This window comes from Lepisma saccharinum, chromosome 1 (assembly GCF_977018435.1).
Source record: "Lepisma saccharinum chromosome 1, izLepSacc3.1, whole genome shotgun sequence".
Classification (NCBI taxonomy): Eukaryota; Metazoa; Arthropoda; class Insecta; order Zygentoma; family Lepismatidae; genus Lepisma; species Lepisma saccharinum.
Window position 1 is genome coordinate 144,813,172 of NC_139229.1, and position 24,906 is coordinate 144,838,077.

Below are 24,906 nucleotides of genomic sequence, written 5' to 3' on the forward strand. Positions count from 1 at the left end.
TGAGACACATTGCAATTCAGTAACAGCTGTTTCGCTGCCATCTTTGCTACTTACCATACTTTACATGAAACAACTGGTAGATACCACAACTTTCAACACGTCTAGCTCTGTCATCTGTTGACGAAACAAACCTCTTCGAGTACGATTCGACTCCATTTACGATGGACTACATGATGCACATTGTAACTCCAAAATGACCAAAATGTCACTTACCATGTTTTACACCTGAGTTCTTCATTTGGCAGATCAATAAATTCTTCTTGCTTGCCTGAAGTAAATAACAGAATGAACATCTACAGTAAACTTTATATTGTAAGTAAAATGTACTAGAGATGGCAGAGGAAAATAAATATCTGGTATTCAAATATAATATCCACCTAAAGACGACTCCAAAATCACAGATGATGTATTGGCCATTTTGCAAGTGCTTCAACGTCTTACTTTCCCACCCGCTAATTAAAACTTTCTTCTTCTTCAGTGTTCAACCCTGAAATTGGATTCCTTACTATTGGAAAATGTTACTCCTCCATCATATCATGCTCATATCATATTTCCAGTGGTTGGAAGTAGAGTGCTACTTATAGCATCGTTACTATAGCTAGCTACAAAATTTGTAGCTGTAGCTGTAGCAGTGCTGCATTTTGAAAATTGTAGCCGTAGCTGTAGCAAAGCTACAAAATTCATGTAGTTGTAGCGAAAATTACAGCTACAGTTCTTCTCAGCATTTTGAGGTAAATTTTGAATGAGGTAACAGCATAAAAAAAATCTACAATAACACTTACATTTGCAGGAGGTTCATAAATACACAGTCAATTAATGGAAATATGGATAATCTAGATTATAAATATCTTGATATCACAGAATATGGATATCAGCGTAATTTATTTAATTAGTACCTGAATAATTCTAATAGAGAACTAACTGACATATATGAATATATGCATTTTGGCTAAAAGCTACATTTTTTAGCTGCATTGCTACATGCCTCATTTGAGGTATCCCTGAAAAAAAATGCCTCATTTGCATCACACCCGGAACAAATCCTATGGTTATCCATTAGTGTAAGAGACAGCAAAATGTCATTAATTGAGGACTAAAAGTGGTAAATGTTGTAAGTGCCAAAAGCAAAAGTGTTGGGAAATCGCATTGTTCAGCACATCAGCCCATAAGAATGTTCACACTAGTGACCTCTTTACATGACCTTTGAAGTACTTAGAGGGCTACCAGCCACATTTCACGTTTACCACATTATAAAGCATGGCACATTTCACAGTTTAATGTGGAAAATGGTGCTTGAATTATTGTGGCCCTTACAGCGTTTACCAATTTTAGTCTTCAATTACTGTATAAAACACAACTTGCAGTGCAAAAACGAGCGACCCCTTTTCCACTACAATGACAAAGCAATAGTGCCAACCTTATCTGTCATGTTAATTATCATTCTTGAAATAGACAATGAGATATATTTTTCATTCAAAATACTGATTTAATATCAGTCTATTAAAATTGAAATATTTATTCTCAAGCAAAATAAAGTTGATATACAAACATAAATAATCCTACAAATTTTATTTGTGTATGGTTGTAATCACCAATTTGGGTAATACACTAATTGCAATACTCATATTCATTCATTTGAGAATAATGTACCTATGTAAATGGCACTTACATAGGTATGTTATTCTCAAACACTACAGTAAAAATAAGTATCTGAAGTTACACTGCTATCAAAATTATCAAATGATGGGAATCATGATAATAAATAATAGAATCTATTTTCCACTAAGTACAACTATCATACTAGGGGGTTCTTTTGAATATCCATATGGTTGTTTTAAGTTTTTTATGCAGAAGTAGCACGAAGTAGTGAGTAGCGAACAGGAGTAGCATAGGAAACTACTCTTTGGTAAATGTATTTGTAGCAAAGCTACATTTTGGATGAGTAGTTGTAGCTGAAATGAAGCTACTTTTAAAATGTAGCGTTCTGATCACTGCATATTTCCTTATTCTCCTCTTTCTTGTGTGTTTCCCCATGCCTAGCTTTACCTTCAAGGTTTATTATGATGTTGATTGGTACCACCTTGGTTACTATGTGCATGTAGCAGTGTACTCATGATTTCACCACTGAAAATTCCAGGTTCAAATCTTGGGTTCAGGCATGAGTGTTTCTTTATGACTGTTCCTTAACCAATTTTTTGTCTAATCATCACACATCCTCATCATTGTGATTAACTAAAAATAGCACAAACACAAAAGTGGCATAAAATAAGAAAAAAAAAAAACCTGATAATTGTTGCCATTATATATATTTGAGGACAGATTGGGTGCCAAAAAGGAGGGGGGGGGCAAGGACAGTTTACTTTCTATTGTAGACAAAGCTTAGCATTAAGAGGCCATAGTGCAGGGCCAAAAGTGGCAAAAAAAATGGGGGAAGGGGGACAACTGTCTGCCAAACACTTCCACTGTTTGAGGATTGAATTGTTGTTTCAAGTCCAATTTATGCACAGATAGGTTAATCAGGACTAGACCTACAGTTTTAAGTGGGATCCGAATCACTGTGCAATGTAACTCCACTGGGTATTGAACCTGGGACATCTTGATTGCAAGGCAACAACGTTACCACTACACCATCAGGAATATATTTTAGGAGATTTGTATATCTTATTATATTACTTTGAAATTTAATCCTTTTAATATCATTGTTGGTCCCGCACCATGGCCGTGCGATCTAAGGTGAAAGCTTTGCCTGGCTACAGGACGTGTGCAGGTTCAAGTCTCCTGGGGAAAGTGTAAGGACTTTTCTCCTGAGATTTTGGCCTGAGTATGAGACTGGTGGCCACTCATCATCATAAAGAAACTGAGGAGCTACGAATGAGTAGCATAACCCGATCATGAAAATCTACAACAATGGCTGGTGGTTCGTTGTGCTGACCATACATCACCCTGTAAGCCATAACCGGTTGGATGATCTTCCACCTCTGATGGGAGTGAGGCTGGCAGTCTGTGGGTAGGCACTGGTCCTCATGGGCTGTTACACCATGGATTATTACAGTATTTTTAAAACACCATTAAGCCTTGTTTCCATGATTATGAAAAACTAAATATGCTGACCAAGGCAGTAATTTATTTTATTAAAAACATAAGCTAAACGTAGCGTTTCAACCTTCCAGCAAGGTCTTCTTCAGTAACTTTTGTACTTGATACAGAGTCTGAAGAAGACCTTGCTAGAAGGTTGAAACGCTACGTTTAGTTTATGTTTTTAATAAAATAAATTACTGCCTTGGTCAGCATATTTAGTTTTTCAGTATTTTTAACATCACTGTTGAATTACATTGCACAATTTAGAACATGATTTACTTCAATGTACATACTAAATCTGTGCTTTTTGTCCTACAGGTCACAGCTGTTTGATGTATTGCTTGACGTTGATCAAAAAGATGTTTCAAAATTGTCCCTGACACTAGTGCCACCTGGCTTTGGCTTCAGTTTTCATCCTGATGAGGAAGCACACAGCAAGTGTTTTCCAAAATGGGACAAGGAAACACACACAAACATAGATCTGAATGAAAGATACAGTGAATACCAAAGCTGCAAGGTATGTTAAGTACTTTGTTGAATCTTGTATTTGCATAACATAAATACATCTAGTCTATGAAGAACAAGATCTTCTGCAGTTGGCTTTATTCTGACATAATGATGTGATGTCAAAGACACTGAAGCGAAGGGTTACACCACTGACTGATGGAAAGCAATGAACCAGCAATCAGTTTGATTGTGTTTGGCTCATATAGTTTACTTTCATGTCCCAAATTTCTGAACACCACTTGTAGCACCAAACAAATGATAATCAGAGACATTGTACGCTGTCAAACCTACTGTAAGTGCACAGTTTTCTCCACGTAAATGTATGTGTTGCTGAAGAGTGGACCCATAAGCATGAGCGGTTGAAGTACCTTGACTCATTGTATTTCCTTTTAGCATGCAAATACAGCAACAAGCAATGCTTGGCAACATTTCTCTTGAGCAGCTGTATTGTTCCTAGAACATTCACATTGCATATTGCCACCCACTCCAGCATACCCGCCTTAAAGATTAATTGATTGAGTTGGTGTTTTAAGTCCACTTAGTAGTGTAAAAGTATATACTCCTGGCGCGAGAAAGTATGAACCCCCCTCATGCAGATTTGGCTACACTTAAAACAAGCTCAACATGCCCATATGAGCTTTTTGCTCAAGTGTGGAACCCTGTCTAATCCAAGATTTTTGTAAAAATGCCCTCGGGAATTTCCTGAGAAAGTATGACCCCCCTCAGATTGATTTGTCTACACTTACAAAAGGCACTTCTGTGAGATTGTTGTCCATAAACCTGTCAAAAATATGCCCCTCTTGATATTTTTTTTTGCCCACACCTAAAACTATGCCAAACGTATTAACACACACACACACCCACACACACACACACTGATCTTGACCTTGACCTTGAGATGATCTTGACCTTGACTATTTTTTCGATTATTTTTTCGATTTTTTTCGATTATTTTTTCCGATTATTTTTCGATTTTTTTTTCGGTTATTTTGACCTTGACCTTGACCACACCCACCCACACCCACCCATATACACACCTACACCCACCCACACCCACCCACATACACACCCACACACACCTACACCCACCCACATACACACCCACACACACCCACACCCACCCACACATATTTACTTCCGGTCCACTTGTGGCCTATTTCTGGTTTATTTATATTGCATCATGTTTTGCAACAAATTATTACCCAATATTATGCATTAGACATGTGTTATTTTCTGATTGGTTGGTTATGACATAATGTGATGATGTGTTATATTCTGATTGGCTTATTGCTTCAGATGTTTTCAATGCGGTCCGTGCTTAGGGTATATAGAGAGATTTTGCATTGCATATCAGCCAGTATTGTGAGAGTTGTTAAAGAGTGAGGGTGTGTTGTTGCAGTGCTGCTCATATTTTTTAAACACAAAAACATTGCAGATTTGTATAAATTGAATTACAAATCTATTTGATTTAATATACAGAATTTTTGACAACCTGTCATAGGTTTATTAAGTATAGAGTTTTGATTTGAACCCCAGGAAATTTTATATAAATACCAAAGCCAAAAATATTAACACACATACACACATACACACACACACAAAATATTCAAAACACACTGCTGAACCCAACTGATATTTTTTATTAAGCATAGAATTTTGATTTGAATCCCAAGAAATTGTATATAATAAACAACAACAAAAATGCCAAATCAAAAATATTGTAATCAATGCAAAAAGAATATATCTAGCCCCAATTGGGCTAAGCATCAAAGGAATTGTAATCCAGACAAATGCAGAACTCCCACAAAAATTTGCCCTAAATGCCATAGAAAATATAGCATGGAATATTTCACATATAAACATAAAGGTACTTGTTCTGCACAGTCATCAACATTGCCCCCACAACCATCTACATCTGCTCTGAAAAGAAAGCATGAAACACCTCTTAATGCTGGACCAGCAAAGCAGCCACGCTATGAACCCATCCATAGCAGTTTTAACGGCCAATTAAGGGATCACCGTTTTGTATCAGAGCCAAGATGTGACATTAAGAATTTTTTGAACAGTATAAAACCAGATGTGCAGGCAATTCTAAATGCACAAAATGGCTCTTATAAGCTGTCCCTCAAATTGTTTACACAATATAAGAAGCCAAATGGCACAAAATTTACACAGCCCCACATAACAGAAACTGTACCGGTATATTCAAATGCAAATTCAGACAAAATAATAAGCAGTTTAATAGATCAATTGAATATTAAACACTCTGAATTTGCAGCAAAAGAGTCTGGATGGAGCCTATGCGGATCTCCACACAAGTTATATATTAATATTTCTGAATTCAGCCCATTACAAGGTTCCACTTATGTGCCTTTACCTGCCAATATTAAAAACAAAAGAGCCGTGGTTAACATAGAAAATAATGATGAGAAATGCTTTTTGTGGTGTATTTTAGCTGCTTTGTATCCAGTTTTAAGGGATCCTGAGAGAATAAGTTATTATAAACAACATGAAAATGATTTTGATGAAGCAATGGAGGGTTTAGAATATCCAATGTCTGTTCAGAATATTGATAAATTTGAAAAAAAGGCCCGGGATGTTAATGGTAAACAATTATCTATTAATGTATTTACTTGTTCTACTGGCTGTGGCAATTGCTTGATAGATCCTCTCAGAATCAGTACACTTGATGATGAATCTGCTGTTCCGATTGATTTGCTCTTAATTGAAGGGGATGGCACATATCATTACACTCTGATACATAATCTTGAAGCTTTAGTCAGAACACAACTAGACAAAACTCATAAAATATTTAAGTTGTGCAGAAGATGTTTGTCTGTATTTGATGGTAAAAAAATAATAAATGGGGTTCGGGAAGTGAATGCAGAAATTGCTAAAAACAAGTTAATTGAGCATCTGAAATACTGTGGCAACCATAAACCTGTTCATATGGTGATGCCAATGCCAAGTGAAAATGCCAAATTCAAAAAGTTTGAAGCCTTGTTGGAACACCCAGCATATATAGTCTGTGATTTTGAATCAAATCTCAAACCTCTTGCATTCTGTAGCCCAGATCCTGATGAATCTTCAATTACACCATACCAGCTACATGAACCTTCCAGTTTTTATTATGTGGTTGTACAGGATGGGGTTGTTAGTAAAGAATATTTATACATGGGAGCAGATGCCATCAAAAAATTTGCACAAAGAATAGAAAATGAGTGCCATGACATAGCATCTAATGTCTTATTAAAATCAAAACCCATGTTGCCTTTAACAGAGAAACAGATTGAAGATTTCAACAATGCAGAAAAATGCCCGGTATGTGATTCTGAATTTTCAGATACAAATATCAAGGTGAAACACCATTCTCATACAGATGGTAAATTCTTAATGGCCCTGTGTAATAGCTGTAATATTAAGATCCACAGACCAAAATTTGTCCCTATATTTTGCCATGGTGCATCTAATTATGATTTTCATCATTTGATCAGGTACGAGGGGTTTGACAAGCAGAATTTAAATATTTTAGCAGAAAATGATGAGAAATATATTGCCATTAGCAAAATAATTAAAGTTAATGGTGTTCCTATTCACTTAAGATTTCTTGATTCATACAGAATTTTATCGGCTAGCCTGGCTACACTGGCCACTCAATTATCTGATGATCAATTCAAAATCACATGTGCTTTGTTTCCAAATCAGGACCTGAAATTAATTAGGCGGAAGGGTGTATATCCATATGATTATGTTACAGATTTTTCTAAATTTGATGAGTGTTCTCTGCCACCACAACAAGAGTTTTACAGCAAAATCAGAGGATCTGGAATCACTGATGAAGATTATCACCATGCCCAATTGATGTGGAACAATTTAAAATGCCAGACATTTGGTGATTATCACAAGGCATATTTAAAACTTGATGTGACCCTCTTAGCTGATATACTGCAGGCATTCAGAAAATCTTCCATGCAAAATTATAAGCTGGATCCAATGTATTTTTACAGTGCTCCGGGCCTAGCATGGTCTTCAATGTTTTTGAACACTAAAATGCAATTGGATCTGATCCAAGATCAAGATATGTATCTGTTTATGGAGCAATGTATAAGAGGAGGCATGGTGCAATGTTCTCAGAGATATGCCAGAGCAAATAACAAATATATTCCTGATTATGATCCAGCACTGCCATCAAATTATATACTGTATGTAGATGCAAACAGCCTCTATGGTTATGCTATGATGGATAAATTGCCATATGCAGGGCTTGAGTGGGTTGAAGATTTCAATATTGAAGATCTTAAAGATTATGATGACAGTAACTATGGCCTCTTCTTAGAGGTTGATCTGACAATTCCAGATAATTTACACAATAACTTTTCTGATCTGCCCCCAATTCCTGAGGTTGAGTGCTCACCTGGCTCTAAACAGAAGAAATTGATGATGACTCTAGAGCCAAAACAGGGTTATGTCATATATTACAAAAACCTCCAGTTCCTGATGAATCATGGTGTTCAAGTGAGCAAAGTTGGAAAAGTTTTGAGGTTCAGGCACTCAAGATGGTTGAAGCCATATATTGATACAAACACAGAGCTTCGAACATCTGCAATGAGCCAATTTGATAAGACCTTGTTTAAATTGATGGTCAATTCAGTGTATGGCAAAACAATTGAAAATGTCAGAAAACATATTGATGTTAAAATAATTACTGACCCCAGCCGGAGCAAAAAATTGATAGCAAAGCCCAACTTCAATTACAGAAGAATTTATGATGAAAATATGGCACTTTTCAACATGAAAAAAACAAAGATCAAATTTGATAAGCCTATTTATGTAGGGGCTGTGATATTGGAATTGGCCAAATTACACATGTTAAAATTGTATTATGATGTGTTGAAACCTTTTTATGGTGATAGTGTAAAATTGATGTACATGGACACAGATAGTTTTGTTCTTGATATTCAAACAGAAGATGTTTATAAAGATATAGCACAGCCTGAATTGTTTAAATATTTTGATACCAGTGAACATACAAAGATTCAACCCCACAACAAAAAGGTGCCTGGCAAGTTAAAAGATGAGACACTTGGTGATGTTATTGTGGCATTTGCTGGGTTAAGAGCCAAGATGTACAGTTTTGAAACATGTAGTGGCGCTGTTGCCAAAAAAGCCAAGGGCATTGGCAGAGTGACTGTGGACAAAGAGCTTGAATTTGAGGATTACAAAAATTGTCTCAAATCATGTAGCACAATCAGAACATCAGAAAATAGAATTCAGAGTGTGGATCACTTGTTGACTAGCAATATTGTAAGAAAAGTGGCTCTGGACCCACATGATGATAAGAGATGCATTTTGTCATGTGGCATACATACTTTGCCATGGGGTCATTGTGATTTGAAAAGTGGCAAACAATGCCCAATTACAGAGCATGATTTGAAATAAATAAACATGCCTATGAACTTATTTGGGTTCAAAAAACAGGCTATTATGGAGCTGCCAACACCACAACCCTCTTCTGATATGATATCTAAACTGAGTGCTTTGTTAATTATTCATCTGAACAGCATACTTACAGATGTTGATGATGAAACAGGTAAAACATTGTACATATTTAACAATAATTTAAATCATTACCAATTACCTGTAGGTGGTCAATTACAATTTATTACAACCCCTGAGGGTGATGTCAAGATTTCAGTAGGGAGAAATATTTATAGAATTAAGCACTCAAACATGATTTCTGGCACTGTATATACTGTTTCAGCTGGTGACTGCTTATATATTGAGGTCCCTGGATCATATGACAAGCTTATACCCTTTTTTATAGAATTAAGAATTAGATATTCAATAATAAATAACCACTAAAACAAAAATGCCTAATGATATATTTGGCCATACAAGACATGAAGATCACAGTGATGAGATTCTGAAGCTGTAGCAGCTCTTCAAGCCAAATTTAAGAGCCAGGCCACCAACTCTGAGCAATTGAAACAGCAATTGGAAGAGCAGATAAATAATGTCCAGACACAGCTCCAAACAATTGTCAAAAGCATAAAATCACAAGAAGATTTTGATCTAGTGATTTCCACTCTAAAGGAACAGATTCAATCATTACAGATACCTAATCTGGACCCTCTGAACAATGCCATAGCCGAGGTTAAAGAAAAAATTGAGACACTTGAAAATTTTATGAACAACTTGCCATCTTCTGATGCTTTGAGTGCAATAACTCGGAGTGTTGCCAACATCAAGCTGCAACTTGAAACATATGAAGATTTTGGAAAAATTCAAAGTACCATAACCCATCTTGAGGGTACAATAGCAGCAGTGCAAAGTGATTTGACAAATGTACAAGAATCTCTAGAATCCCGCCTGCCCGGTATTGTAGATACCCTTGTTAGTGTCCAGCAACAGATCACAAAACTTGAAAACCTCAACACTGAATCTGAGCTATCTCATTTTCATCACTTGATCGATGATATCCAAACAAAGCTTGAAATTTTACAACAATCAACACCCTCTCAGGCAGATATAGCCCTGCTCCAAAATGCTATGCAAAATGTGGCTGATGCTTCTGAATTAAACAATGTAAAATTGGCACTTGAATTTTTGCAAAATACTGTAACAAATCTGCCTACATCACAGGAACTTAAAAATATTAAGAGAGCAGTGAATCGCATATTGAAATCAGAAGATATCAAGAATATCCAGACAGAGATCAAACAACTTACTCAGACAGTGGCCACTCTACCAACTAATCAACATATTAATGAACTGCATGCCCTGTTTGAGGATATCAGAAGACAGGTCCATGATCTTACTGCTCAAAATTCAAAATTGGCAGTTATTGAAAATTTGCAACAAATTGTAGCTAATATCAAGCAACAGCTAGGGACCATGGAATCCAATCAAGCAAATGCTCTGTCTGTTTTTGCCACCCAGCTACAAGAGATTGTGCAACAATACAAGAAACTTGTTGTGGACATAAAAATCAAGCCAGGCCATGATGATGTTGTTAGGACCATCAATGAGCATCTTGAATCTGTAACAAGCAGATTGCTTACAGCTGAAAAAGAAATAACAGGCATAATTGAGAATCCAAAACATACAGTAATTCTTGAATTGTACAGCATCCCCAATAAAGAATATGATTCACCATTTACACCAGGTGGCAAAATATATATGCTGTCCCCTGCACAATTTTATTACCAGTTTTTTGTTGGGGGCACACTTAGACCAATCAAGATCAAATATTGGCTTCAACCACAGGCACACCACTACCCCACCTTATCAAAAACAAATGCTGACAACAAACCAAAAATCACCAGTGTAGAGTTAGAGGATTTTACAGACCCCAATACATTAGAAACAGCCTATGCTGAAGATGATGGCTCTCTGGAATTTAAAATACAAATAGGAGACAAATTATATTTAGAAAATCCTGTAGTATCAGCTGCTGAACACCCTATAGTTGCAATATTCTTGTTTACATATTATGTCTAGAGAAATTATTGTTGATGAATTACACAGACAAGCCAGACATAATTATAAGAGACTGCCAGTAGTCACAAAAGGCATAGATGATTTATGGCAGAGTGACTTGATTGAGATGGCAAGTGGACAGCTGAAAAACTTAGACAAAATCAACAAGGGCTACAAGTATCTACTCACTGTAATAGACACATTTTCAAAATTTGCCTGGGCTGTGCCACTCAAATCCAAGACTGGAAAATGTGTTACAGAAGACATCAGGACAATCATCAATCAGAGTGGAAGATTACCGCGCTATTTGCAAACAGATAATGGCAAAGAATTTTATAATTCTGTGTTCCAACAATTTATTAAAAGCCAGTCAATAAAACATTACTCGAGTTACAGTGATCTCAAAGCCTCAATTGTAGAGAGATTCAACAAAACCCTAAAAAATCTTATGTATAAACAATTTACACTTCAAGGTAATTATAAATGGATTAATATTCTTCCAGAACTTCTACATAAATATAACAACTCGGTCCATTCCACAATCAACATGAAACCCTCTGAAGTAACTTCATCTGATGAGCAAAAATTGATCAGGACTGTTTATTATCCTAGATACCAGCCAACAACAAGAAAGGCCAAATACAGGGTGGGTGATCAAGTAAGAATCAGCAAATATAAGCACTTGTTCAAAAGAGGCTTTACATGAAACTGTAGCACTGAATTATTTACAGTGGTTCCAATTAAACGTGGGGCCCTTAACACATATATAATAAAAGACCACCGAGGAGAAATTCTCAAAGGCAGATTCTATGAAGAAGAACTCAGCAAAACTAAACAGCCTGACACATATCTCATAGAAAAAATCATCCGCAGAAAAGGCAACAAGTTATTTGTCAAATGGCTAGGACTTCCAGAACACAGCTGGATCGATGCAGACAAAGTGATAATATGAGCACCTGGGATGTTATAAAAAGGCTGCCAGAACCTGAACAGCAGATTAAGAGAAATGGCAAGTTGCTGCCTGAAAATATTAGATGTCTTATTGTTGGGCCATCAGCTTGTGGTAAAACTACACTAATGGTTGATAATTTTTTATTGGCACCCAACTGGTTAGACTGGAAAAACAGGCACTTGTATATCTTCTCTAAGAGCTTGGAACAATTAAAATATCAGCAGCTGATGAAACTATATGATGGATTGGATATAGCCACTTTTGAATCAGATGTTAAGCCACTTCATGAATGTCTCGATAATTCTGTTGTTGTGTTTGATGACATTATACTGGATAATCAAAACAAGGTTAGAAATTTCTTTACACAGGGCCGACACAAAAACATTGATTGCTTCTACCTGGCACAGACTTTTTCTAAAATACCGAAGCAGCTGATCCGAGACAACAGCAATTTTATATGTGTGTTTCATCAAGATCATACCAACCTCAAACACATACATGATGAATATGTAGGTGGGGACTTGAGCTACAATGATTTTTCCAAGTTTTGCAGTAGGTGCTGGAACCAGGACAGTTATGGGTTTGTCACAATTGATATGACAAGAAAACTCAATAGTGGCAAATACAGAAATAAAATCAACAATTTTCTAGACATTGAAACATATATAAATAACCATGAAAAGGCCAATTATTGATGATCTTAAATTAAGAGATTATCTTGTAAAAAGATTTAAGGGATGGAAATCACAGAACCGAGGAATTTATGAACAACACAAACAAACAGAACAGCCTATTATTGATGCTATTAGTGAATTAGGTAAAAATATCAAAACTGTTACAGAGCAAAATCAAAATTTGATCACAGAGCTTGTACCTGTAGCTGCAAGGAACATATTAGATTATCCAATCACCCCACTTTCCAGTATTCATACACCTAGTCCTATTGCTCCTCGAAGAATTGAAGCTACTCTGGATCCTATTGAATTGGGTCTTCTTGCTCAAAAATATTTAAGCACACCTAAAGACAACAAAGATGAGGTCTTTGGCTTATATGCTGACACAGAGCGTGATGGTAGCATCATACATAGAATTGGCAATTTCAGAGTAACATTTATGGGAGATGATCTGATTGTATATTCAGAATCTCATCTTGGAGAAAAAGGTGGTTTTGTTAAATATCTTGGCACACCTGGATTGTGGGAACTGATGACTAGGAAAAGGCCTGGCAGCTATACAGATCAAGATTATGAGCACTACAAAGAAATATTAATAAAATCAGATGCTCTATACCAGAACAATGATCCCACACAAAAAAGAGTCAAGTCTAGCAGTGGAGCAAAATACAATAATTTAATCAAGCCCATATGGTCACAAATTAAGACAGGCAGTGGAATCAAACAATACAACACCCTGCCTAAAGAATTTGTGTGGGTTGATGATGTCAGGAAACTTGTAGATAGGTTATTGGTGATAGCTGGGGAGGAAAATGCTGGCAACCACAATTTTTACAATGAAAAGGTTGGAATTATGGACATGATAAGCACAAAATTGTCTAATTTTATAGTGAATGACACTAAGGGGATTGGATATCTTATAAAAATTATTAATACTCTACCACCTAAATTTTGGAATATTTCTGAGGGTCGGGGGCTTGTTAATGACATTATAAACAAGCTGCCATTTGAACTACATATTCCAGGCTATCAGTATTGTGGTCCCGGTACAAAATTGGACCATAGATTAAACAGAGGTGATCCTGGTGTTAATCCCCTAGATGCTGCTTGCAGAGACCATGACATAGCATACAACACACATACTGATCTTGACAAGAGACATGTTGCAGACAAGAAATTAGAAGAGGCTGCATTTGGTAGATTTGTAAGCAAAGATGCTTCTTTAAGTGAAAAAATAGCAGCATTGGGGACCACCATAGCTATGAACACCAAACAAAAACTGGGGTGGGGGCTGTGAATATGTATATAATAAACCTAGAATGAAGGCCAAGGGTGTTATGTATCAAATACCTTATGCAGGTCTTAAATCTCTTAAAACTATTGATAGTCTTTTAACCAAAAAGCAGCGCAAGAAAAAAATTATTGTATTGCCAAGGGCCATGGTATGAAATTGTTGCTTAGTACCCCCCAATTAAAAAAATTACAACAATCTAGGAAAAAATCACATGTGGGGGGATTTATATTTACTATCCCGGCCATCTTAGCAGCACTTGGGGCTGTTGGGAGCTTGGCTGGGGGATCAGCTGCCATAGCAAAAACAGTAATAGATGCCAAGAAAAATAGGGCAGAATTAGATGAATTGAAGCGCCATAACCTGGCCATGGAGAAACAAGGCAAAGGTGTTAAGAGAGCCATGAATAAGTTTAAAAAAAACAACAGCCGCTTACAAACCAAGATATTGAAGCTTTAATCAAGCCACTGGGCATCAAACATTTTAGAGGTGTGTACATGTCTGATTCTTTACCAGAACAACCACTCAACAAAGAGTGTGGCATTGTTAATTTGGATAAGTACAAAAATCAGGGCACTCACTGGATCTGTTATCTTAAATATTTAAAAAATGAGGCATTTGTGTTTGATTCATTTGGAGGTATTCCACCTGAAAATTTAGTAAAATATCTAAAATCAACTAATCTTTATTACAATAATGCCCGTGTTCAAAATTTCAAAGATGTTAATTGTGGACATTTGTGTTTATCTGTTCTTAGATATATGTCTCAAATAAATAAACCATCAATTGAAAATTTTCAAAAAGCCTTGTGGTATTTAAAACATCATGGGGGTATTCCATCTCACCAGCCAAAATTCAATATTGAAACTCAAATTACATGATGATATAGTGTATCCCAAAACAATAGCTCTCAGAGCATTTTATGGCATGTACTTGATCCCTAATATTACACACCACAACAACACAATTGCAGTAGGGGATCAAAAAATTGTCATCACTCCAGGGCAATATAATCTGTCCACTCTAAATGCTCAGTTACCCAGAGGTATAGTATTAACTCAAAATTCTGTCACTCACAGAGTAGAGATTGTATCTGCTACAGAAACAGTGGATCTGGGTACTATAGGAGAACTGTTAGGCTTTGAGAACAACACAAAACTTGAACCAGCCATCAAACACACTGCTATTAATATACCTAAATTCTTAGCCATAGAGACTCTGAATATTCACTGTAATGTGGCTGAGGGTATGATCACCAAATCAAATGTCATAGGCACTCACAAACAAACTGGCATCATTGCAACATTCAAACCTAATTCTGAATTTATGGAGCCAATCATCTACACTCCATCCCCAACATTATATTTTCCTGTGTGCCATAATAGAATAGATAACATTGAATTGATGGTCACTAATGAAAAAGAAGAATTAGTTGATTTTGCTGGAGCCACAACAACTGCAATCATAGAGATTAATATTTAAATAAAAATACATACAAAAAAAAATGGAAAATATTGAGAGTTATGAGCTACAATCATTCCCCCCAAACAGGAGGACATTTGCAAATTTAAATCAACCCAACACAGAGATTGAGGTTGATCTTGATGTAGGGGATGGCTTTATACACCCCCACAGAGCAGATCTATACATCAAATTTGATGTTGTAAAGCTCGATGGAACAGATTATCCGGCAAATTCAAATATAAGATTAGTAGACAATTTTGTGCCGCATCTGTTCTCTGAAATTGAGATCAGAAAGCATGGTGTTGTTATAAACAGAGTGGATTATCCCGGCATTACCTCCACAGCTTTGGCCACACTAAAATTATCCAAAACCGAGGCTTCTTACTACAAAATAGGTGGATTTGAGGCTGGTGATAAAATTATATCTAAGAGCCACACAGTGCTGTTCCCTATGCGCCTGTTGCCAGGATTCTTCTCAGATTACAAAGATATTATGTGGAAAGGTGGTTTAAGAATCACATTTAGAAGAGCTGCCAATGATAATAATGCTTTGATGAGGTACAGCACATTAAACTCTACAGGGGAAGCTCTGCCCAATACCCTACCTGATGAAGGCAAATGCATTATTCAGACTATGGAGCTAAGAATCCCCGTTGTTGAATATGAGGCCAGTTATGCTCTTAAATACAAAGCAGATATAATAAAAAATCCACAGATTCCTTTACAATTTTATACATATCAATGTGTACAGAAGCCTGCCGCTGGTACTTATTATGAGTTTGATGCTACAAATTCATTCTCCAGTATACAATATGACATGCTGGATTTTGTGGTGGTACTGTTTCAGACTGGAAGACACAATAATCAGGAAAAAAATTCAAGTAGATTTGATAACTGCAACATCAAGAACATATATCTTAACAATGGCAGAAATGAGGTATTTCCTAGAGAAAATTATAATTTAGACATGTCCAAGGATGATTTCCTTAAATTATATGAAGCATTTACAGCATACAAAAGGGTCACTACTGGCAATACTGACATGTATTACACACCAGATGAATTCAAAGCACAGAGACCCATGTTTGTTATTAACACTTCAAAAAGGAAACAAGTTGTGGTTAATGACAGGACAAACATTAAAATTATCTGTGAATTCCACGATACACTCCCCGATGACACCATATGTAGTGTTATTCTCATAGGTGAAAAATCATATGTTTATGATGTAAGAAATGAGAGAGTCACAGAGCAATTCTAGAAGAATTACATTATCTTAATACTAGATATACAAGTTGAGCCTGGTGCCCAATTGAACTTAAACCGGAAGTAAATATGTGTGTGTGTATATGAGTGTGTGTGTGTTAATACGTTTGGCGTAGTTTTAGGTGTGGCCAAAAAAAATATCAAGAGGGGCATATTTTTGACAGGTTTATGGACAACAATCTCACAGAAGTGCCTTTTATAAGTGTAGGCAAATCAATCTGAGGGGGGTCATACTTTCTCAGGAAATTCCCGAGGGCATTTTTACAAAAATCTTGGATTAGACAGGGTTCCACACTTGAGCAAAAAGCTCATATGGGCATGTTGAGCTTGTTTTAAGTGTAGCCAAATCTGCATGAGGGGGGTTCATACTTTCTCGCGCCAGGAGTATATACTTTTACACTACTCCACTTTATGCACAGTAAGGCTAATCGGGACTTGACCTACAGTTTAAAGTGGGATCCGAACCACTATGTGCCTCCACCGGATATCGAACCCAGAGATTCCTTGATTACAAGGTGACGATGCGACCACTATGTCATTGGGGAGGCCCTCCACCTTTGATTGTATTTGATGCTCTCAGCCTTTCCGAGATATATCTCCCAAGATCATCTGCCAAAGACAGGCTGTTATTATAAAAATAAGTAAATACAATAGTAAATAGCAATCAGTCTTCCTTTCTTGACATCTAACTCGCAACGTATCTAAAATTAACAAGAAAAGTGTTAATGGTAATAAGTGAGAACCTCCCTTCCACTTCATGCATATAATTAAGCAATCATCTAAAACTAAGAATAATATTTAAAAGGATGTGACAATTGGCAACCATTTGGTATCTAAAATTATGCAATCACCCCTTGAGATGGCATTAAAAGAATAAATATTAAATGGATCTAGTAAGTGGTAGCCAAATAAGAAAAAGTTGTTAATCCACCACTGACTCACTGGAATATGGAGTTAAATGTGATGCACATCTGGTTAGATCACTACATGCAGCTGAATGCCTGGTTCTATCACCATGATACCATAGCTGTGGCCTTGTCGTTATACACATACTAGCCAATTTTAGAAGCATCTTCATGGAATAGATGTATTAAAATGTGATTGTTTCACTTTTTAATATTTGATTGTATTTTTGCTTTAGAAAGGTTTAAATCCCTTGTCATGGGGATGGGACTATATGGCCATCCAACCTAATATTGTAATAGTTACAATATTTATAGTTATAATCAGTGGCGGCCAGCAGCTAGTATGATGGGTAGTGCCAACATGATCAAGAAATCAAAAAACATCTCCATGGCGTATGTCATAGAAATATAATGAAAGAGGTAATGTAAATGAAATTTTGTTTTCTAAAATGTACATGCAGAAAACATTTCAGAGTTTCTAAGATTGATTGGGCCATTCCATGTCAAATCAGGCCGCTGAAGGCACAAGTGGTTTGGATCCCACTTTAAACTGTAGGTTCAGTCCCGATTAGTCTTACTGTGCATAAAGTGGACTTAAAACAACAAATCAACCCATGTCAAATCAGGCAGGAGTTGACCCTAATAGTCACCGAGTTTGATGATATTTGGTACACAGCTTTGCTTTGCTCCAAAACCGGTAAATTTGAAAAGATTTTGCTGAAATATGATTATTACGAATTTTATGAGGGTTGTTCAAAATGTCGTTTTTGAGCAACATGCTCTTTTCAATTAAGTATATCTCGGGAATGAATGAAGATACAGAAGCGTTCTTGAGCTCGTTGTAAATAGGAAAGACGGTTGCATATCATGAGATGATCAAATGTTCAAATTTCAAGTTTGAACAGCTCAAAACACCCCGTAATCGATTTTTTTTCATTTTTGGATATTTTTAACTACCATCCTTCCTCTTCTTACTGAGAAAGTTTTATCGAGGTGTTTTTTGATATAAGGGAGAAAAATGAGATTGAAATTTGTCCTGCACCAACAATGAACTGAGCTGCAGCATCCCTATGATGAGGCTTTTCATTTGTGTCGTGCTAAAGGATATATATACTTACTGTTCAGGGACAGATGATATATCCACTCGATAATTGGCTTCATTTTGTGCTGTTATTGCTAATTTATGTTAACGTTTCCATACTTTTAGCCGCGTTCGTGGGGATGAGACGTGGCCATATTGTGAAAACTTCCGTGTTAGCCAAAATAATGAAGTGGAAAAACGATGAATGTCGGGAATGTTTGAGAAAAAACACTGAATTCTATTTCCAAGTGAAATTCATACATATATAGGTTTTACAGATGATTTTTTAAAATATATAAGTAAAAAATCTCCTTGTGGTATGAGTTCCCCTTGATATTTATTTTACAAAAAATGTAAAAAATGTCTAGAATATATTTTCGATGTCCAATTACAAATACCTTTGTGTCTGTATGCATGGGAAGGAGATGGTGAGAGGAAGAGATATCTTTTCGTAAGAAAGAAATCGATAACGAAAAGTCTGGATGGCCCTTAAGACGAACATCTATCCAAACTGTAATATAAATTTGGGAAGATATTACATTCGTTCTTCCCAAAATGGCACAAAAGTAGCTAGTACCTATCTTTCCCACGAATTACTTCTCAAACGGGTAATAAAAATCAGCCAGAATTAGTGACTTCTCTCTAAATTTGCAACTATGCTAGGCTAGCACAATGCCAAGTCTCCCGTGTCGTGCCAAACGAAAATGGGCTTGGCTGGTGTCTTATTGCCAGCATAGCTAACCCCTTGCTACCCTGTTTCCCACCGAGACTTTTTCAAGCTTCTGTGCATGCGCAACCTGGGCCACGTCTTTGTATGGCTCGGAAGAAGGTGGCAAACAACAGGGTATGCCGCGAGAAGATTAAGGCAGCTGTAATCTTGAACGACTGCAAGATTCAAACCTCCTTGTCCAGAAATGTGTTAATTTAACCATATTTTTGCGATGCATGCACTTCTTCTGAGGGTAGAGCCATGGCACAGAGGTTCTTCCTTTAAATCCGCCGTTGGTTACAATATTTTTATAGTTACAATATATTTGAATTTATACTTACAGGCAGATCACACTGAATATTTGAGAAAAATAGAAGCAGTTTTTGATGATCTCAAACTTTCTGAGATTGATCTCTTCAAGAAAAATGCCGAAAACATTCAAACTACAATTGAAGTCCTTCTTAATACAATTGATGAGGTAAGTAGAAGCATCTTATTTTAACAGCTCAACACTTTCATACATATTAACATAACCACTGTTGTTAATGTAAACAGAAGATAATATGTCTAAAAACATAAAAATAGTGTACAGTGGAACACCCAATTTTATGTTCCTCAATTTTACATTTCCCTACCTTCAAATTCCTTCTCTCTATAAAGCAACGTCTTACAAACTTTCCCAAGATTTTACACTTCCCAGATTTTAAACTTTTTCGTCATGGTTCCCTGAAAATGCAAATTGAGTTAATCTTGTACTTACAAGCAGTAGCATACCTAAGAAAGGTCAAAACCCCACCTGTGGTTCAGTATTTCTAAAAAAAAAGTAACATCAGATGCACCAAATATAGGGCAAAATTGAAGACATGCTTCCCCCCCCCCCCCCATATCCATTTTAAACTGCTTACAAGTGATTAAATCCAAATTCATCCTTCTTCAGGAATAGCCAGGAAATGAGACATTGTAAGTGCTTTAGAATGGTTAGGAAATTAATAAAATCATTAAAAGGGTTAGAAATGGTTTTTAACCACTGAATGGCTGAAGAAGGAACTAAGAAGTGTTCTAAAATGTTGGAAAGAAGAAAAAAACACTTTCAAGTACAATTTTTCAAATTTTTAGATATCAGTGGTGTGCGGTGACCATTTAGATAGCCAAAACACTGAAAATATAATTTTTAAGTAAACAATAGTAAATCAAAGGGCAGGCTTGCCTTGATAAAAATCACAGCTGGTAATAGTTCAAATTAAAAGAATAAAGATCAAAGATAAAAATCACAACTGATAATAGACTAAATTAAAAGAATAGATATTGAAATAATTAGACCTAATATCAATTTTACTATAAGCAAAATTTTATAGAAAATAACTAGTTTCTAGTTTCCAAACAACAGACAATACCAGCAAAACACAGCATTTAGCTCAGCGCTACCAGCTAACCAGTCACATTTGGTATGCATATTACACTGAAAATGTCTAGTGGATTTACTGGTCTTTTGAACCAAGTTCGGTAGTTCTGGTGTTGGCCGTCCACTTTTAATTATCTCATTTTTTTCTGAGAAAGAACGGGCAGAAAACGGCTTGGACAAAAGCTCTTTTATAGTACACATTGTTCTATATTACTAGATACTACCTGGTTACCTTCACACACATAGAGTAAACTAACTCCCTGTCCGATGCTAGCTTTGTTTGCAGCAGAAATACATGCACACGGCCCGTGACCTTGAGGTTCACGCGCAACTGTCTGCCACTGCTGAACTGATGCGAGAGGGAGATCGCTTCGGCTCAACCTCAGCGCAGGCCTGCAGGAGCTGGTATTTGTTCTATGTGTAGCGAAGAAATGGAACGGTTTTATCTAGATATTATTGAATAATCGTGTAATTATAATGACATAATATATTGTTATGTTATTGCATATTGCATTCCGAAGCAATGCTTTGGAAGCTTACATTGTATGCACGCCACTTTTAGATATGTTTTTTTCTAATTTATATGGTTTCTATTCCACCATCACATGTCAATGTAGAAATACTTACAAAGAAGGATTAAAGGAATGCATTATCACAGCTAAACATACATATAGAAATGTTTTTTTTAAAAAATGTTAACATATTGCAGAGAAGGACATTGAAAGTAAAAGTATGTGTTTATTAAATGTTAACTAATAATAATCTTTTTCAGAACTTAGCTGATAGGAGTAGAATCCAGTTGCAAAAAAATTATACAGAATATACAGTACAAGGATTGCAAGGAAAGTACAGTTTGGTGAGTACATAACTTTTGTTAAAATCTTGTTTATGCACAGGCAGGTTAGTCAGAATGTGCCATGTCCCAGGAAATAACATTATTTATGAAAACCAGATATTAAATTACAGGTTCATAAACCAGTAAAATTTTGCATCTGATCTGGGCTGGAAAAGTGTTGAGACAAAAAGGAACCAGTTCAAAGTGACAAGCAAAGATATACTCATCTACCCATCTTGCCAATTTTTTCATGACATCCTCTTAAAATTATTCACAAATACTTAATTTTTTGTCATTTTTGTGACAAATTCTCTTTTAGACTCCCCTAAAAACATTTACATGCCCACAGATTGAAAAATTTTGGATAAACCCCTGCTGGCAAGTTAACTGGATGAGATCGGGCCCTAAAAATATAAAACTCCCAAGAGATGGAAGGTGCAACATGTATTACCTGTATGCCGCCTGATGTCTTGAGATGATAAATGGACTATTTCTTGGGAAAGTAAACTATGTTTCCAGAAAAATTAGGTTAAAATATGAATGTATGTTTTGATTTTTATTCATATGTACATTGAATTCAATTTTGATTGCAGATTGATTGGAATGACTTGGTATCAGAGCTTTTGAAGGATCCAGCGAAGACTGATACGAAAGTGCAAGTTTATTTTGAAAAGTTTTTTGATATTTTATTTGACAAGCTGAAAGATGAAGATGTTGAGTAAGTATTTGATGTTTCATAAAACTTATGAGTCAATACTAATCTATGTCAACCCCCTCCCCTATCTTGAGGGCACAAAAACGAATACATGCACAAATTTCATTAATTTTTGAGCAGCATATTTCAAATGGTTTAAAGATAAAAGGAGAAAAATATGTGAATGATCACGCATGAAGGAAGGATTGAGTATTAAAGTACTCCTCCCTTTCTCTCCTGAAAGTTATTCAATCAGTAATAAAAACATTCTCAAAGACTCAAAAGTCAACACATAACATATGCACACACACACACACAATGAATGCTCGTATTAAATTGTTATTTCATTCATATGGCATACAGTATATTTTGCAGGAAATATGTTTTACAAATTAGCATGATCCAACAAAATAAAGTGACATGATGGAAACTTTGTAAGTAAGAAGGGCTTTAGGAACAAAGTTTAATCATTATTCTTATACTGATCATATTTTATTTGTATAATTCAGTGAAGTAATGGGCATTTCTTTCTAACCTCCTATATTTCAGTCTTGTGCTGTGAACAAATTGGAATTCACCTCAAAAGGAAAAAAAAAACATTTTACTCACTACTCAGCACCAAGGTCGCACAAAGCAAAGTCTTGACTCAAACATTGAACATAAATTGTACTGCCGTAAATTGGCAGCATCAGACTTTCTGATGTGGGTGGGCTATTGAATTGCTATTGAACATTTGGGTGGGTCACTTCAAAGAAAAATTTATTTTGATTTTCACATTTTTATTATGTGATCTAAGCAATGATTGATTTATTGTCCAATAATAGGACGTTTAAATATTGAATTCAAAAATTGCCTTGAAAATGTGTTAAATTTGAAATATGACAACATTTTACAGGATGACATAGTAACAATTAAAAATTCAACCTAATTAACAGTATAATGCATTAAGGGAAATATGGAAAAATAATATTAGGGAGATTTCAGACCAAAGCAACAGGTGACAAGCAACAATAGGGGTTCACACCGAAGTGATAAGCGACAATTTACGAATATACAAGGTCTGTCTAAAAAGTAGTGGCAATGAGACTGTGGCGCAAATTAAAAAGAGTTTATTGAAAAAATATTACTGTCATCATATTTATTAGATGCCAAATTTGTATGTATTTGTTTAACTTTTGATTGTTTTTTTTCGTTTCTGTCCAGATTGACAAATAGCAGGATGGCCAAACTTATTCGAAAAAATCATGAAGAACAAAGAGCCAATATTCGGTTTTGTTTTTTATTGGGTAAAACAGCAACTGAAGCATATAAAATGTTGCAACAGGCTTATCAACAAGCTTGCCTACCCTCAAGAACAGGTTACCGGTGGTTTTCTGCTTTTAACTGTGGCAGAACTGAAACAAATGACATTCCAAGATCAGGTCGCCCAAAAACTGTTCATACAGAAGAATTAGTGCAAAAGGCAGGGTGCAAAATCCTGGGGGGGGAGAGGGGGATTTCCGCTCACCAACAGTCTTGGCTTCAAAAATTTCCCCACTATGCATACTCTCTCTCATTCAAGAGACCATTTACAGATCTTACACCAATAACAAATGTTATATTGATATAATATATTCATAATAAAGGTAAAATAACAATGCAAGAGAAATATAACTATGAAATCTAATTGATTTATACTAATAGAAAGCAAAACTAAACAAAAACGTAAAAGATAATATAAATGTTTAAACTATTTTGTCATTTATGGACATCCTTAACCAGTCAGTATAGGAATTAGTTTGCTACTTTTTAAATATCTGATGTATATAAAAGTATATGTATAATTAATAATAATTATAATAATAATAATGTATTTTAAATCTTAATTTACTTGTATATTCATTATTATAAATATATATTATATGTATAAATATTTATATATTTGTATAGCCTATATATACGTATGTGTGTAGATTAAGATCTCCCTCCCGCCCCCACCAATCTTCAATGATTTTGCACCCTGGCAAAAGGTGAAAGAAATGGTGCAAATTGACAGGAGCAGTGGCGTGCGGTGCTAAATCAGACAGGGGAACAGGTGACCTGCACTTGCCCCCTCCCCTCCCATACCCGTCGTAATATAATACAGTAGACCAAGTAAAATTCAACCCTTATTGAAATGAACTAAATACAGGGGTGCCCCCCCCCCAAGGCCAATGGCACATCCCCTCCAAATCATATAATTTGTGCACTTAAACCATATCGTAATCCCCACAATGTATTTAATTACAACAGCGTGTCTACTGAAAGAAACTTCTTTCTTAGCTTTACTGAACACTATATTTGATCTGCCCCTCCTCCCTAAACAGGGGGCCCATCACTCAAGACCACCCCTAAAATCGTTCATCATAATCGAGAATATAACTTGTCTTGTAATGCAGCTATAGTATACGTATAAACTTCACATTCACCTCATTCAAGCGCCAAACACGCATCCTAGTAACATATCATTGTGATGGAAGCTAGCAAGAAAATATTTAAATCCATTCCTTTGCAGGCTTTCAAGAATATTAATTTAATGGGATGTCAATAC

At 35.8% G+C, this 24,906-nt stretch overlaps 1 protein-coding gene across 1 annotated transcript in view; it reads left to right on the top strand.

Annotated features, from left to right (window-relative positions):
• The window catches only part of LOC146002075 (endothelin-converting enzyme 2-like), a 76,611-nt gene that overhangs the window by 20,146 nt on the left and 31,559 nt on the right, over nucleotides 1–24,906 (top strand). Inside the window, exons 6-9 of the mRNA XM_083139794.1 lie at nucleotides 3,397–3,595; nucleotides 19,750–19,884; nucleotides 21,581–21,664; nucleotides 22,237–22,361. Coding sequence (XP_082995920.1) covers nucleotides 3,397–3,595; nucleotides 19,750–19,884; nucleotides 21,581–21,664; nucleotides 22,237–22,361 — 543 coding nt within the window. The remainder of the gene's footprint in view (nucleotides 1–3,396; nucleotides 3,596–19,749; nucleotides 19,885–21,580; nucleotides 21,665–22,236; nucleotides 22,362–24,906) is intronic.